This window comes from Triturus cristatus, chromosome 5_1 (genome assembly GCF_964204655.1).
Source record: "Triturus cristatus chromosome 5_1, aTriCri1.1, whole genome shotgun sequence".
NCBI classification, from domain to species: domain Eukaryota; kingdom Metazoa; phylum Chordata; class Amphibia; order Caudata; family Salamandridae; genus Triturus; species Triturus cristatus.
In genome coordinates this window covers 28,179,548-28,198,277 of record NC_140587.1, presented here as the reverse complement: position 1 = coordinate 28,198,277, position 18,730 = coordinate 28,179,548, and the positions used below count along the sequence as shown (strand labels likewise).

Genomic DNA, 18,730 nt, shown 5'->3' with positions numbered 1-18,730 from the left:
GAGACACTTTATATGCAACGAATAGAAAAGATTATAATAATGGAGTCACTCAGAGTCCCCCAAACAGAAACAGAGCCAAACTGGTGAAGAAATAAAAAGAAAATTAAAGAACTCTAGTCCAGGCGGTATCAGCCTAAAAATCCAGGAGTGAAGTGAAATAAATGGTGTTCAACAGCAACAGAAACCACATTAGTTGAAAAGGCATCAGTGCGAACATCACCAGGGATCAAATAACATAAACGCTGACCAAAAATGAAAGAAGTAGGCTGCAATAGTGAAAACGGGCATTTAGTTGCTAACAAGCACCGTCTCACAGCCTCAGGCGGGAAGCATAGGAGCGCTGAAAAAACAAAATGGCAGCCGCGACGGTGAGGTAACAAATAATTATAAAAATATGTCCGCTGGTCTCACCCTATGCGCAAATAGTGGTAGCATTCTGACAAGCCCAAGTTCCGACCGCTAAATCATGCGGTTCCGAAGTTTGTGGAGAAGAATTGCTACCTCACGTCTCGACGGAGCTCCCGGAAATAGCTGTCATCTTCCGAGGCTCCGAAGCCACGCCCCTTGATGATCCATTTCTAAAGGGCTAAACTCATTTCCCATCAGCTTGCTGCATACATTTAACAAACCCTGCCCGAAACTGTGGGTTGTCATGCTTCATTACAGATGTTACAGTCTCTGCACACAAACCAGTTGCTTGTTCAATAATCATTATTCATAGCTGATTCCTATCAGTTAGTTATCAATATCAGTTAGTGACTCAAACACATCACAAGAGTCACAAAAGAGTTTATTGGTCTGGGAAGTAACATTAAACGTTATGTTTTACCTACTTTTACATGTGTTTGTTTTTAGTTCTAAATCGTCCAACTGCCTGTCAATGAAATTGGAAATAGGGCTCAGTTCATTATATTTTTACTTTTTGTATGAAAAGACTGTGAATGTTTAATTTTTATTTCAGTTTTGAGTGTTTTGGCACAAATTTCAATGTGCATGTATAAATTTAGTACCAGAGAAGTACTACATGGCTTACTCAGTATTACTTTGTAATTAAACCCTATAGAGTCCAAATCTTTATTTCATTTTAAGGATGACAGTAAAAGAAATCTCACAGGAAATGGTTGATTTCCTGCGTGACCTTCTAGCTGCATTGGCAATTTGGGTGCTGCATCTGGCTGATATTCCACGACATAAAATACTTCAGCCGCTTCACCCATGGTTCCATTGTTAAGTAAATGATGCTAAAAGTAGTTGAATATCAGTTTCCTGATCTGAGTGATGGATCTGCCACTAACTCTGTTAGAGTCATTGCTGTGGCAGTCTGCTGAACAAAGGGAGTGGACTTTCACTTAAGGCTTAGTATCATCTACTTCACCCAGCATGTTAGGCAGAGTAAACATGCAGTCATTGGCAGTGTACTCCCACTTTGTGGGTGCATCTGTAGTGTCCAAACCTTGAGATGCAAATTCCACTAGCGCAGAAAATCCACTGGCAGAGGAGGGCATTTGTGGATTTTCCATTGAAGTGTCTTTGTCCATACTGCTTAGATCTGCTTAGGGGAAAAGACAGCTGCTGATGCAGGACAACTCTACCTTTGTTGGAGTTTCCAACTCTGTCTAGGCAGAGAAGGAAAATGCATCACAATGTGTGTAATCTCTGGATTTGCCAACATATCTACAATTTATTTACGCATAATATAAATTCAACCTGATGGATTTTGATAGACAATCTGCAGTTTCATTTGCTAACCTGTGATTGCAAGATGTATTTTTTGTGTAAACAAATGTGTTTTCCACAGTCAAATGTGCCATTGAATCAAAATCAAGAGTCAATTGTGGCTTCGGAGGAATCACCAAAGAGCAGTGCAATGTAAAAGGCTGCTGCTATGACGACAGCAAACCGGGAACCATCTGGTGCTTCAATCCACTTCAGCCGAACGGTAAGGTGCTAAGAAGAAGGAAGTCTGTGTTTTCAATTTCCGGTTTCTTGTAAAGCAGTTGAGGATATTGTGAAATATTAAATGATTGACTAGATTTGAACAGCGAAATACCCCTCTTTGTAGAACACATGCCAAATTCACATAAGAAACTACTGACACAATGGCCTCCAGCATACTCTCTATGCAGTACAGGAAAGTTTAACTTTGAATACTTCGAAGTTGGTATCACTTCTATGGCCTTCTGTGATAAGCTGGCCTGGTATATGATGTCCACTAATGTAAGCGGGCACCGTGCACCAGTCCATACAACCCTTATGGTGATTTAAGAGGTCTTGGACAACTGATAAAGCTCTCTAAGTAGTAGCTGTGGTGAGCAGCCTTCAGGCTAAGTCTTGAAGGAGTATAAAGCAGTGTGTTTTATCAGAATGCAATCTTATAGGATAGATTAAATGGAAAAGAACCACACAAAGTATTTTTAATAATATGTATATATTATATGACACTATCTAGTAAATTACAAAAGTTCCTAAACCGAGATAGACACAAAGCACACAATACTTTAGCAAAGAAATCACAGTTAATAGCACTAATGCACAGTGGGCCCCAGAGGGGATCAAAACATATACTAAGAAAGTCGTATAAGAACCACAACTCGAGTCAGGACAATGTCGAGAGGATATAGAACCGATGGGACTCCAAGGAACCACCAAAGGTGAGTAGATAGGGACCCCCCGGAGAGTGCATGCACTGTGGGAACACTACTGCGGGCTCGGTACAACTCTACGCATAAGTCGCGGTGGAGTTTTAAAGATTAAGGACCCTTCCCTGTCTTCCAAATGATATTACAGAAAATACCCAAAACAACTTTGTCAGATGACGTCAGGTAAATATTCGTAAGATAGCCAATTTGAGAAATATCTATATAAAGAGAATGATAATTTGAATTTTGAAAAAGTCTTAGTGAACAGTAGGATTAAATAAAACACCTGTGTAATTAGTGCTTTGTAGGAAATGAGCCATCATTCTAAAATGTAAAGAGACGAGAGTCTCTGAATCTGACGCATATGTACCCCACTACACATTGCCCAGAACAGCTCATCTCATTTTTCTGCCAATTATTGCAGCACTAGTTTGCTCAGGACATAACTGTAACGTATTCGTCCAGTGTAAGGAGGACTTTTCAGCAGATTTCTAGAGGAAAATATTGTTGCATTAATGTAAGAGACTTACCTTCTCACAGGAAATGGTTGATTTCCTTCATGGACTTTTAGCTGCATAGCTAATTTGGGGTGCTGCATATAGCTGATATTCCACGACGTAAAATACTCCAGCCGCTTCACCCATGGTGTCATTGTTGAGTAAATGATGCTAAAACTAGTTGAATATCAGTTGCCTGATCTGAGAGATGGATCTGCCACTAACTCTGTTAGAGACATTACTGTGGCAGTCTGCTGAACAAAGGGAGTCGCCTTTCACTTAAGGATTAGTAACATTTACTTCACCCAGCATGTTTGACAGAGTAGACATGCAGTCATTGGCAGTGTACTCCCACTTTGTGGGGGCATCTGTAGTGTCCACACTTTAAGATAGAAATTCCACTAGCGCAGAAAATCCACTGGCAGAGGAGGGCATTTGTGGATTTTCCATTGAAGTGTCTTTGTCCATAGTGCTTAGATCTCCTTAGGTGAAGATACAACTACTGATGCAGGAAAACTCTATCTTTGTTGGAGTTTCCAACTCTGTCTTGGCAGAGAAGGAAAATGCACCACAATGTGTCTAATCTCTGGATTTTGCTCACAGATCTACAGTAGAGTTATGTATAATATAAATTCAACCTGATGGATTTGATAGACAATCTCCAGTTTCATTTGCTAACCTGTGATTGCAAGATGTATCTTTTATGTAAACAAACGTGTTTTCCACAGTCAAATGTGCCATTGAACCAAAATCAAGAGTCAACTGTGGCTACGAAGGAATCACCAAAGAGCAGTGCAATGTAAAAGGCTGCTGCTATGATGACAGCAAACCGGGAACCATCTGGTGCTTCAATCCTCTTCAGCCAAATGGTAAGGTGCTAAGAAGAAGGACGTCTGTGTTTTCAATTTCCGTTTTATTGCAAAACAATTGAGGCTATTTTGAAATATCAAATGATTAACTAGATTTTGACACCGAAATTCTCCTCTTTATGGAACACATGCCAAATTCACATAAGAAACTACTAACACAATGGTCTCCACCACACTCTCTATGTGGTACAGTAAAGTTTGACTTTGAATAATTCGGAGTTGGCATCACCTGTATGACCTTCTGTAAGAAGCGTGCCTGGTATATGATGTCAACTAATGTAAGTGGGCACCTTGCACCGGTCCAGACAACACTTATGGTGATGTAAGAGGTCTTAGACAACCTCAGAAGCTCTCTAAGTGATAGTGGTGGGGAGCAGCCTTCAGGCTAAGTTTTGAAGGAGTGTAAAGCAGGTTGTTTTACAAGAATGCAATCTTATAGTATAGATTGAATGAAAATGAACCACATAAATTATTTTTTTAAATATGCATTTATTATATGACACTATCTAGTATGTTACAGTATCTCCTATATCGAGATAGACACAAAGCACGAAATACTTTTGCAAAGAAATCACAGTAAATAGCATTAATGCACAGTGGGACCAAGGGTGTGACCAAACCACATACTAAGAAAGTGGTATAAGAACCACGACTCGAGTCAGGACAATTTTGAGAGGAGTATAGGAATTATAGAGTCAGGATAGGAATTTTAAAAATGAAAGACCCTTCCCAGTGGACCCTGAAGAAAAACTGTAGAAGATAAAAGGTTGGAGAGGTACCTCACTCATGCCTACCATAGCACCCATGTTACCTATATTTGATGTACAGCTCCCATTCACTTTCTTAGCCTTATCCCTAGTATGAGAATTTATAATATCACTAATTCACCCACAATCAGTGTCTTTAACTTCTGAGCTCAAAGGAGCAGCGGGATCAAACACATTAGCACATGCAATATCAAGAGCCACAGTTAGTCAAAAGTTAGAATTGGTTTTGGCAGAATCACTTGTTACTGTTGTTACTGTTGGAGAGTTGTACACCACCATCTCATTGTTAGTTATGCCTCTAGGTTCTACATTACGGTCAATATTTTGATTACGGGTCGGAGATATAATGTAGATTTCCTCTACAGTTTCTACTTCAGGAAACTACCAGCCACTCCCCACCTTGATTTGGATAAATTATCACAGCCACTAAGTAAACTTCCGAACTTCTTGTGTTAACGTTTGGTATATCAATAGCCACACAGTTCGCTGGTGTGAGTGATGCAATCTTTTTGGCTGCTTTGAGGGACTTCATTAGGGCTACCCTTAGCCTTCCATTTGCCCATATTCCAAAGAGACCTCTTTCAGATAACCAGACGACACATAAACCAAGGAGCAAACCTTATGAGAACAGTACCAGATATATGGGTAAAACATTCCTTTTGATTGTATGACAGCAGACCCAAACAATAATGAAAGAATGTAAGGACTACAGTATCTGCAGCATTTATGCTTCAGCAAATTAGTTTACATCAAAACCCCATAGCATTATTCCGAGAGCCATGTTTGGTGGCCCAGCCCAGGCTCTTCTGGGATCTGCCAGATGTGGACGGGTACGCCCTTGCCGTGGGCAGCATGCGTCTGTTGCCGCGGGACAGCGGCACAATTTTCAGCATGAGAGGTACCGCAGGGCATGCTTGGAAGTGTAGTTCTACCTTTCCTTGGTTGCTCCACACACAGAATGGCACCCTAGATGGCAGAAGGCTCTACAGACTTCACCAGCACCGCAAGACAGTGGCATACTTTTCAGTGCGAAATGGGCCGCAGGGCGGGCAGGGTAGGGTAGCTCCTCCTCTACCTGGTCGCTCCACACGCACAGTCACAACTCAGATGGCAGCAGGCTCAGCAGACTTCACACAATTGATATAATATTAAGATATAATATATTTGCAGCGTCATAAATAAGTCTTTGGACCTAAAAAGTCACATTGACAAAATTGTTTAACTATATAAAAAAAAAGTCATGTCAGCTACTGTATTTTGTCCAAATGAATACTCATTTGCTGATGATCCATTTCTAAAGGGCAAAAATCATTTCCCATCAGCTTGCTGCACACATTTAACAAACCCTGCCCAAAACTGTGGGTTGTCCTGCTTCATTACAGATGTTACAGTCTCTGCACATAAACCAGCTGCTTGTTCAATAACCATTAGTCATAGCTGATTCCTATCAGTTAGTTATCAATATCAGTTAGTGACTCAAACACATCACAAGAGTCACAAAAGAGTTTATTGGTCTGGGAAGTAACATTAAACGTTATGTTTTACATACTTTTACATGTGTTTGTTTTTAGTTCTATATTGTCCAACTGCCTGTCAATGAAATTGGAAATAGGGCTCAGTTCATTATATTTTTACTTTTTGTATGAATAGACTGTGAATGTTTAATTTTTATTCCAGTTTTGAGTGTTTTGGCACAAATGCAAATGTGCATGTATAAATGAGTACCAGAGAAGTACTACATGGCTTAATCAGCATTACTTTGTAATTAAACCCTATAGAGTCCAAATCTTTATTAAAATGAGTTTTAAACTGGGAGAAACACATTTGAAAATCAAGTAATAAGTCTGGTCCTTTTCACTGACAGGATCAAAGATCCAGGTTTATAAACATTTCATGCAGTGCAGCAAGGCAACTCAGTGGCTGCATTACGTTTTATTGAGACATCAATAAAGCACCATATTTACAGAGATGTGGTGAATTTCTGCTGCCTACTTTTTCTTGTGCCTGGAATCCATGAAGGTATTATTGGAAGCAAAGTGAGCCTGCCTCACATTAGGAAATGTTTTTCTGCCTGAAGGAAAACCTTCCTGCCCAAAACCAATCCTTAAAGGCATTTTCCTTTTTCTATATGGGATGTGGAATGCATCATACTTGCTTCAAAGTAAGTCACAGGGAGAAATAGATACATTTCTCCTCTTTAAGCCTAAACAGCATGCTAGTTTAAAAATATCTTGGACTAGAACAACAATCATAGTGATTCACATCTACCTTTGCTAAACTTACAACAAAGATTCAGAAAGGTAGAGTTTCACGCTAAACTTTTCTTTACCACGTCAAATTTCAACTGTGATTGGGCTTTGAAGATGCTGCGCGAGACAATATTTCAAATGTCCATGCTTTCAAATATGACGTTTAACTGAGCAAGCATTGTATGCCACAATGATATAACAGAAAATCCTGAAAACAAATTTGTCAGATGACATCAGGTAAATATTCGTAAAATAGCCAATTTGAGAAATATCTACTCAAAGCGAAAGATAATTTGAATTTTGAAAAATCTTAGTGAAAAATAGAACTAAATAAAACAGCTTTGCATTGAGTGCTTTGTAGGATATGAGCAATAATTCTAAAATGTAAAGTGATGAGAGGCTTTTAATCTGACACATATGTAACCCACTACACATTCCCCAGAACAGCTCATCTCATTTTTCTAACAATTATTGCAGCACTAGTTTGCTCAGGACAGAACTGTAAAGTATTTGTCTAATTTAAAGAGTGCTATTCAGCAGATTTCTAAAGGAAACTATTATTGTATTTATGTAATAGACTTACAATCTCATTTGGAGGAGGACAGGAAATAATATCGGACAGGAAATGGTTGATTCCCTGCATGAACTTCTAGCTGCATTGGCAATTTGGGGTGCTGCATATGGCTGATATTCCACCACATAAAATACTCCAGCTGCTTCACCCATGGTGTCCTTGTTGAGTAAATGATGCTAAAAGCAGTTGAATATCAGTTGCCTGATGTGAGTGAGGGATCTGTCTCTATGTCTGTTGGAGTCATTCCTGTGGCAGTCTGCTGAGCAAAGGGAGAGGACTTTCACTTAAGGATTAGTATCATCTACTTCACCCAGCATGTTTGGCGAAGTAGACATGCAGTCATTGGCAGTGTACTCCCACTTTGTGGGGGCATCTGTAGTGTCCACACTTTAAGATAGAAATTCCTCTGGCAGAGGAGGGCATTTGTGGATTTTCCATTGAAGTGTCTTTGTCCATGGTGCTTAGATCTGCTTAGGTGAAAATACAACTACTGACGCAGGACAACTCTATCTTCGTTGGAGTTTTCAACTCTGTCTTGGCAGAGAAGGAAAATGTACCACAATGTGTGTAATCTCTGGATTTGCCAACATATCTACAATAGAGTTATGTATAATATAAATTCAACCTGATGGAATTTGATAGACAATCTGCAGTTTCATTTGCTAACCTGTGATTGCAAGATGTATTTTTTATGTAAACAAATGTGTTTTCCACAGTCGAATGTGCCATTGAGCCAAAATCAAGAGTCAATTGCGGCTACGGAGGAATCACCAAAGAGCAGTGTAAGGTAAAAGGCTGCTGCTATGACGACAGCAAACCGGGAACCATCTGGTGCTTCAATCCACTTCAACCGAACGGTAAGTAGCTAAGAAGAAGGACGTCTGTGTTTTCGATTTCCGGTTTCTTGTAAAACAGTTGAGGATATTTTGAAATATCAAATGATTGACTAGATTTGAACAGCGAAATACACCTCTTTGTGGAACACATGCCAAATTCACATAAGAAACTACTGACACAATGGCCTGCAGCATACTATCTATGCAGTACAGTAAAAGTTTGACTTTGAGTATTTCGGAGTTGTAATCACTTCTATGGCCTTCTGTGAGAAGCTGGCCTGGTATATGATGTCCACTAATGTATGTGGGCACTTTGCACCAGTCCAGACAACCCTTATGGTGATTTAAGAGGTCTTAGACAACCGTTAAAGCTCTCTAAGTGGTAGCTGTGGAGAGCAGCCTTCAGGCTAAGTCTTGAAGGAGTATAAAGCAGCTTTTCCTTCCAGAATGCAATCTTATAGGATAGATTAAATGGAAAAGAACCACAGAAAATATTTTTAATATTAGGTATTTATTATATGAAACTATCTAGTACGTTACAAAATCTCTTACACCGAGATAGACACAAAGAACACAATACTTTAGCAAATAAATCACAGTAAATAGCACTAATCCACATTGGTCCCGAGAGGGGATCAAACCATATACTAAGAAAGTCGTATAAGAACCACGACTTGAGTCAGGACAATGTCGAGAGGAAGTAGAATCGCTGGGACCCCAAGGAACCACCCAAGGTGAAGAGATGGGGACCCCCCCGGAGAGTGCATGCACTGTGGGAACACTACTGCGGGCTCCGTACAACCGTACGCATAAGTCGCGGTGGAGTTTTAAAAATTAGGGACCCTTTCCCAGTCTTCCCAATGAAATAACAGAAAATACCCAAAACAACTTTGTCAGATGATATCAGGTAAATATTCGTAAGATAGCCAATTTGAGAAATATCTACACAAAGAGAATGATAATTTGAATTTGGAAAAAGTCTTAGTGAACAGTAGGATTAAATAAAACACCTGTGTAATGAGTGCTTTGTAGGAAATGAGCAATAATTCTAAAATGTAAAGAGACGAGAGTCTCTGAATCTGGCGCATATGTAACCCACTGCACATTACCCAGAACAGCTCATCTCATTTTTCTGCCAATTATTGAAGCGCTAGTTTGCTCAGGACATAACTGTAATGTATTCGTCCAGTGTAAGGAAGACTTTTCAGCAGATTTCTAGAGGAAAATATTGTTGCATTAATGTAAGATACTTACCTTCTCATTTTGAGGATGACAGTAAAAAAAATCTCACAGGAAATGGTTGATTTCCTTCGTGGACTTCTAGCTGCATAGACACTTTCGGGTGCTGCATATGGCTGATATTCCACGACGTAAAATACTCCAGCTGCTTCACCCATGGTGTCATTGTTGAGTAAATGATGCTAAAACTAGAATATCAGTTGCCTGATCTGAGTGATGGATCTGCCACTAACCCTTTTAGAGACATTACTGTGGCAGTCTGCTGAACAAAGGGAGTCGCCTTTCACTTCAGGATTAGTAACATTTACTTCACCCAGCATGTTTGGCAGAGTAGACATGCAGTCATTGGCAGTGTACTCCCACTTTGTGGGTGCATCTGTAGTGTCCACACTTTGAGGTGGAAATTCCACTAGCGCAGAAAATCCACTGGCAGAGGAGGGCATTAGTGGATTTTCCATTGAAGTATCTTTGTCCATGGTGCTTAGATCTCCTTAGGTGAAAATAAAAGTACTGATGCAGGACAACTCTATCTTTGTTGGAGTTTCCAACTCTGTCTTGGCAGAGAAGGAAAATGCACCACCATGTGTGTAATCTCTGGATTTGCCAACATATCTTCAAATGATTTACGCATAATATAAATTCAACCTGATGGATTTTGATAGACAATCTGCAGTTTCATTTGCTAACCTGTGATTGCAAGATGTATCTTTTATGTAAACAAATGTGATTTCCACAGTTGAATGTGCCATTGAACCAAAATCAAGAGTCAATTGTGGCTACGGAGGAATCACCAAAGATCAGTGCATTGTAAAAGGCTGCTGCTATGATGACAGTAAACCGGGAACCATCTGGTGCTTCAATCATCTTGAGCTAAATGGTAAGGTGCTAAGAAGAAGGATGTCTGTGTTTTCAATTTCCGTTTTATTGTAAAACAATTGAGGCTATTTTGAAATATCAAATGATTGACTAGATTTGGACAGCGAAATGCCCCTCTTTGTGGAGTACATGCCAAATTCACATAAGAGACTACTGACACAATGGCCTCCACCATACTATCTATGCAGTACAGGAAACTTTGACTGTGAATAATTCAGAGTTGATATCACCAGTAAGGCCTTCTGTGAGAAGCTGGCCTGGTATATGATGTCCACTAATTCAAGTGGGCACCTTGCATCAGTCCAGACAACCATTATGGTGATTTGAGAGGTCTTAGACAACCGTTAAAGCTCTCTAACTGCTGTGGAGAGCAGCCTTCAGGCTAAGTCTTGCAGGAGTGTAAAGCAGCTTGTTTTACCAGAATGCAATCTTATAGTATAGATTAAATGAAAAAGAACCACAAAGTATTATTAAAAATATGTATTTATTATATAACACTATCTAGTATGTTACAGTATCTCCTACATGGAGATAAACACAAATCACACAATACTTTAGCAAATAAATCACAGTAAATAGCACTAAGGCACAGTTGGCCCCAGATGGGGACCTAACTATATACTAAGAAAGTGGTATAAAAATCACGACTCGAATAAGGACAATTTCGAGAGGGCATAGAATCGCTGGGACACCAAGGAAACCACCCAAGGTGAGTAGATAGGGACCCCCCGGAGAGCGCTTGCAGTTTGGGAACACGACCGCGGGCTTCGTACAACTCTACGTGTAAGTCGCGGTTGGATTGTTAAATATTAAGGACCTTTCCCAGTGGACCCTGAAGAAACACCATAAAAGACAGAAGGTTGAAGAGGCACCTTACCCGTGGATACCCTAGTACCCACATTACCTATACCAGGGAAGCCGGGTGCATAGGTGTGAAGTGGTGTCTGAAACCACTGTTGAACCGAATGGAGAACTCCAGAAAAGTGCTGTTGCTGGAAGAGATGATACTGGCTGTGGGAATGCAAATGTTGATTCTTGAAGAAGAGTACCTGAAAGCAGAGGGGACAGAGTCTATGTCACTCAGGAGTGACCAGGAGACATTTAAGACGTATGGATGAACACTTGCAATTTAAATCACAATGTAATTTTCATCTATCTCAGAAGGATCAAACTTTACTGAAAGAAAGCATTAAACACAGTGCCAAAGCTGCAAAATGCTATAATCCTGTGTTAAACTGGAGCAAATTAGGAGACACTGTCGCTGAAGCAATATTAATATGTGTTAAAATTACAATGTAGAGGAATAATACTGCCAGAAATGTGTTGTAATATATAGATGATTTGCCTTTTTAGCTGCATAATTTAGCTGCTTCTGTTGCATTAAATGGTCCTTGACTGACACATAATTCCAGATGTTATGTTATGTTATGTTATGTTATAGGGGTATCTGTAAAGAGCATGGCTACTCTTGTGACTGTCCTTGTTCACTTATATAAGTGGGCACCCTGCACGAATCCAGACAACCCCTGTGGTGATTTTAGTTGTCTTATACAACCTTAGAATCCTCTGTAAGTGGTAGCTGTGGAGAGCAGCCTTTAGGATTAATCCAGAAGGAGTGTAAGGCAGATTGTTTCACCAGAACATAATCTTATAGGTATAGATTAAGTGAAAAAGAACCACACATTGTATTCATAAAAATATGTATTTATTATAAGACACTCACTAACACATACCGATATCTCCAAGCTGCAGATAAACAAAATGCAGACAATAGTTTTCAATAGAGGTCACCAGGGGGAGACCAAACCATATTGTAAAATAGTCATGTGTGAACCACAACCCAGAAGATGCAGAAGTGCCGGGGACCAATGAACCACCCGGGGTAAGTAACCAGGAGCCCCATGGAGGCCGTGTGCAGAGTAGGAACACAACCGCAGTATCAATGCAAGTCATTGAGAAAGACGAGGTTGCAATTTTAAAGAAGGACCCTCTACAGTGGACACTGAAGAAACCCTGTGAAAGACAGAAGGTTGGAGAGCCACCCCACCAATGGATACCTTAGGAACCAGGTTACCTATCCCAGGGAAGAGAGGTGCATAGGAGTGAAGTGGTCTCGGAAACCGCAGTCGAACTCAAAGGAGGACTTCAGGAAGAAGACGCTGCTGGAGAAGGTGAAAGTGTCCAGTGTAACCCAAAGGTGGATTCAAGCTGAGAAGTACCTGCAAGCCGAGGGGATAGAGCCTATGCCACTCAGAAGAGACCAGGAGGCACGGAAGATGAATGCCCACTGATGTCTGGTAAAGAAGGAGAGATGACGGTGACCTTGTAGCTGCAGCTGTGAAGACCAGGCAATGTTGTAGAAGACTAGGAAGACCAGGAGCTGTTCATCAGCTGTCCCACCTTGTATGTGGAGAGTTGAGGGGTCGGTGTCCATCGAGAGCACCAACAAACCTTGGCAACTGCAAACAATGTGGAAAGTGAAGAAGGAGCAGTGTCGGAACCAGCAAGGTCTAGGTGACTCACCACAAGCAGGGGAGTCAAAGCAGGCACCGAGCAATCAGGGGAGCCCACAGAATTCAAAGGTGACCCTCAAAAGGACAAGAGGGCGGAACACTGGAACTGCAAGAGAACCTAGTGCAGCCCATCAAAGGAGCAAGCCCACGATGCAAGTGATGCGGTGAGGATGAAGATCTTGGGTCCCTTATGGAGCACAAGAACATGCATTGCAGCAGACAAGTAGGGCAACGAGATTAGAAGCAGCAGGATTCTTCCCAGTTGCAGCCTGGATGCCCAGAGTAAAGTTCAGCGAAATCCAGACTGCCCAAACGGTCAAAGTAGAAGTGGTGTCTTGAAATGAATCTTGTATCACTTCAAATCCAGGGACCCACCCTCAGGTAAGCCCTTAAGTACCCTAAGGAAAGGGATGGGATGATTTAAGGTTCCTTCCCAGGCGAGGAGTTGGATAGTGGGGAGGATACACCCATGTCCTTTGTCCAGTTTCATGCCAGAGCAGGAGCCAATGGCTTTCTGAGCTGGTTTGAACTAGACTATGCAAGGAGGGCACCAAGTGTGCCCTTCAAGCAGCTTGAGTGACGCTAGCAAGCACTTCCACCCGGCCTAAATACACTAAACACAACACATACAAAGGAGTAGGGAAATGTATTAACAAAGGTAGCACATGCTCAGTGAGAAAATACTGCCCTCATTTAGAAAATTGTGACATGCTTCTATATTGGGCTTCCTTCAATACACCCTTGCGCAGACCATAGCCTGGGGTGGAGCAAATGGGTGAGAAAAACAATGCTAACATATTAATTGAGATCACCGAAGAAAAGTGCAATGAAGGTTATAACTAGCTCTGATGTGTCCCCATTCGGAAAAAAAAATCCTGGGCTATCTGGCTAAGTTAAAAACATGAAAAATAGTGGTGATAGGAGAAGACTAAGATTTCCTTCACCCCTGCTTACTGCCCTGGTGTGAGGAACCTGACCATTAAGGGCCAAGCGGCGCAGAGTACGCCTGAAATCCTCTAGTTCTCCTGCCTTGCAATACAGAGACACTGGACACTCCGTCTGGCATAAAAGATCGAGTTTTATTAGCTGCAGCTAGGACAGTTGTCCGTGAAGTCACACAGGGATGGATTCACAAGAGACTGCTCCTTAATTCCGTGGCGCACAGGCTTTTATACAGTGAAATACAATGCATACAATGGATAACCCGAAAACATATAGAATTTGAGACATCGGCAAATGTTACCAACAATGGTTTAAGCTAAAAACTGACTCGCGTTCCAGGTGATGTTTGTTGCTGGCCCCTTTAAGCAAATTGCAAAGAGAATCCACATGATACAGTTTACAAGGAGAGAAAACATGGTTGTATGTTCTAGAAGAACAGTTGTGAGGCCGGAGAATGCATGAGATGTGTAGCGAAGGGCAGTAGATAAGATGAGCGAGAGGAAAGAATGGTGTGAGCTAACAGATAGTTCGGGCGGGGGTTATCCAGCTCAGACATGAATTAGTGTATTCGGCCAGACCCTGACACTAGTTAATAAACACGGGACGAAAGGCTACCTGACACGCAAGGGCAGAAATGACAAAAACATCTCGTTTACCAGCTGCCTGAGTGAGGGCAACCTAAGATGGCGGAAAACACAAGATGGAGTCTGGGTACGATCGAGAAACGACAAATTTCAGAACCTCAGACCCTCCTTTTGCCATTACTCAGGCAATAACACAATGACTGGGCTCATGTTAGTCTGAGTCGGAGTCGATATCAATTGCCATAAGGTCGTTTAACTGTTGCTGGACCATCATCTTACTATTCTCTGTTTGTTGGGTTACAGGCTTTGATACACATAAGGTAGCGAACAGACCACAGATAGCAGGACCACAGTGTATGCACAAGCAACAAGAGAATATGATGGCCAGAATTGCTCCAAGGAATGTTAGTATCTTCCATCCCCAGGTAGATAACAATCCCCATAACCATCCCATGAGGGACCAATCTCCTTCGTCCTGATGGATCGATGCGGAGATGGTATGTAATTTTGACATGGCCTGATATACAGTCAGGGCGTCATCAGGAATGTATATACAGCAGCTTGATCCAATTAATTTACAGACTCCTCCTCGGTCTGCTAGGATCACATCTAGCGCAATTCTGTTTTGTAACGTCATGAGACGGTCCGCTCAGAGTTCTGCAGTGATGTTACTTAAGGCACCTGCAGTAACATCGATGGTTGTCTCAACCACGTGAACTAATCGCCTAATGTTTCCGCTGTTAATCATTGGTCCCCAGAAGGGAATGAATCCTTTCCAGAAATCTCCTCCCTCCTGGCCAGCTGTGTCTTTGGCATCAAATACGCCTCTACCATATCTGTGTCTGTGATGGTCTGAGGGTGCAGAATACGTTGGGGGAAGCAAGAATGTTATGTAACATGTTCCCGAAAAGTCAGAGGGGAGCCATGTATATGCTTTGTCATAGCAGACAAAATAGGTTCCTTGTGATGGGATCAATGGATGGTTATTTTGAGACGTGAATACATATATCTGGGAACAGTTTTGTTGAGTGTCATTCTCCTTGCTATTGATTCGGAGGCAAAAGTTGCCTTGGTGGGGTACAGTCCATGCTGGGGAAGACTTCTCTTGTTTGGTCTTGTTATTAAGACTGGAAATGTAATGAGTTACATTCCAACCTTCGTAGGCTTTCTTTTCATCCAAAGGAATCTTACTCTTCCCTAGAATTTTGGCCATGGCCACTATACCCTTTATCAAAGTACCGTGGCTAAAATCCATTCCTTTCTTAAATGTACCTATCGGATATCGAAGTCTGTTGTGGTAGGCAGCCGAAAACATGGTCAGGTAAGCCCATGCTGAACCTTCATATGAGAAAGGCAATACTAAATAGGGCATCCCTTTATGGGCAGTGTGAGGCATGAGTCCACGTACCCAACAGTCAGATATGTTGACAATTAACTGGTGTTGGTGTAACAGCTGGATAAACGAATAATTTTTATACTCCATCCTTCTTATTTGTTCATGTGAGGAAAGGGCACTTATCTTGTTTTGAATTTTAGTGGGACGAGAAGGTACAGAAGTAGATAAAGGAACAGTTTTTAGTTGTAACACATGGACAATCCAACCTATACATGCTAGCAAAACACATAGAATCAGCAACACACACAAGGTTACGCCAAAACGACTACGTAATGATTTACGATATTTGGTTTGCATATTCTGTCTCCTATCTACCTGACGTGATGTACCATCCATCCTGGCTAGAAAAATGTGTCGCTCGCGGCAATCTTCCTCAATCACTTAGCTATTTGATAATCCTAAACCTAGCGTATCTTGACCATAAACCAGGTTCAGTCCAAGACTCCTACCGAGACCCTGCGACGGGGACAGATTGCACAAATACTATCTAAAAAGGAAAAATAGTTAATTGGTGGCCAAAGTAACAAATGTTCAAGTCTTTGCTTCAGGTCTGATCCTCAGGTTGTATCGTTTCTTTGTTGGAGTCGTTTGGTCCTGAAAGATTATTTCCGGATTAGTAGTGTTCACTTGTAGATGTAATGGGATGGTTCTTCGAAGAGTGTCATCACTTTCTTCCTCAGTCTGGGTGTCTTCCAGCCGTGCGTTACTAAATGGTATGAACCGGGGAATCTTGTCTCCTTCAGATTCACCTATGCCCCCGCGGACCCACTGGTCAAAAGGCAAGGGCAAGGGTACCTTTTTGCAATGCACTGCGTGGACCCAGTTTCTCTTGCCTTCTATCCTTACTGCTGTCCGCTTAGCCACTAGAACCTGGCGAGGAGGTGACCAGCGAGGATCAAGATTTTTCTTTCGTTGAAAGTTCCTGGTGCAGACCCAATCTCCCGGTTTGATAAAGTGACCTGGGTCTGTTGAGGCCTCTGGCAGAGCACTTTGAACCTGTTGGCGAAGAACACTTAATTTAGCAGTCAAGTCATGAAGGTAATCAATAAGCATAGGGTACGGTATGTCTGAGTACTTCCTAGGGCGAGGAACTCCCCAAATATTGGCGGGGCGTCCGAATATCACTTCATATGGACTAAGTCCCATACGAGAGTGTACAGTAGTTCTGGTGGATAGTAAGGCCAATGGTAAAGCGTCAGGCCAGGCAAGACCTGTGCTGGCCTGAATCTTTGCCAATTTCAGTTTGAGAGTGCCATTGTAGCACTTTACCAAACCCACTGACTGTGGATGGTTTGCCGCGTGGAATTTCTGCATAATACCAAGACCCGCACATACTTTCTGCATGATTTTGCCTACAAATTCACTTCCATTGTCACTCCAGACAATTTGCGGCAAACCGAATCTAGGAAAAAACTCTTTCAGTAATACTTTAGCAGTTGATACAGCTGTGTTATCTTTTAAGGGGTAAGCCTCTATCCACCTAGAGAATGCACATACTACCACCAGAACATACTTGAGATTGTTGCATTGATCCATGTGTATATAATCAATCTTTAATACTTCAAAGGGGTACGTAGGGGGAGAGAAATGGCCTGCAGGAGTTGGAGTACCCTTCCCTGGGTTATGCATTAAGCATATGATGCAATGTTTTACCACATTGTCTGCACATTTCGGAATTCCTTCATTTTTGCCAAACTGGAGCCAGGAGTTTGCATATGCCTTTAGCACTAATGTGAGCTGGTCCATGAGCCATAGTCACTACAGGTAATACATATGCATCTGGCAACATCCATAGCTGATGCTCTGACAATTCTGTCCAACATCCATTCGAATCCAACATTCCCGTACTTTCTTTCCACTTACTCAATTCCTTCTCTGTAGCCTCTTCCTGAATCGTTCTTACGCTCTCAATTGTGTCCTCACACATTCCTCTTTCTGGGATCTGATTTGCAGGGCCTGCAACATACATGTGACTTGTGATGTCCCTAGCTGTGTTTTTCGCTACCTCGTCTGCGAAAGCATTCCCGCGACCAATGTCATCTGTGACTCTTTTATGTGCACTACACTTGATGATAGCAATTTGGGTAGGTAATGTGAGAGAGTCAAGAAGATCGGTGACCAATTGGCCATGCTGAATCTTCGTTCCATGGGAAGTAAAGAATCCTCTTTCCTTCCATAAACGACCAAAACTGTGTGCCACGCCAAAGGCATATTGGCTGTCTGTGTAAACATTCACTCTTTTCCCTTTCGACAGCACACATGCTCTAGTCAAGGCTATCAATTCTGCAGCCTGGGCGGAATTGTATCTGATGCATGCTGTCTCCACTACTGTATGTAATGTGGTGACTGCATATGCTGAGGTAGTCTCGCCATTGGGTAATTTGAAACAGGAACCGTCAACCCACAAGGTTCCATCCGGATCCTCGAGCGCGGTATCCTTTAAATCTATTCTTCCTTTTGTTTCTTCTTCTGTGCGAAGAAAGCAATCATGATGATCCTGAGGATCTCTTTCATCTGGGAGTGGTAACAAAGTAGCTGGATTCAAGGTGTTACATCGCTTTATACGTATGTGGCTTGCTAAGAGAGTCAACTGGTAACCAGACAACCGAGCACTCGTGAGATGTTGTGTTTTAGTTCTATTCAATAAAGTGTCCACAGCATGTGGTACCATGACAGTGAGAGTGTGGTCCAATACTACTCCAGCTGATTGACGAATAGAGATTGCTTTCGTCGCCGTAGCTCTGAGACA

General features: G+C 41.8%; 1 protein-coding gene across 1 annotated transcript in view; it reads left to right on the top strand.

The window, feature by feature from the left end:
* LOC146829996 (uncharacterized) overlaps positions 1-18,730 on the top strand; it is a 99,060-nt gene that overhangs the window by 54,331 nt on the left and 25,999 nt on the right. The window contains exons 12-15 of the mRNA XM_085603680.1: positions 1,799-1,939; positions 3,865-4,005; positions 8,312-8,452; positions 10,407-10,547. Coding sequence (XP_085459806.1) covers positions 1,799-1,939; positions 3,865-4,005; positions 8,312-8,452; positions 10,407-10,547 — 564 coding nt within the window. The remainder of the gene's footprint in view (positions 1-1,798; positions 1,940-3,864; positions 4,006-8,311; positions 8,453-10,406; positions 10,548-18,730) is intronic.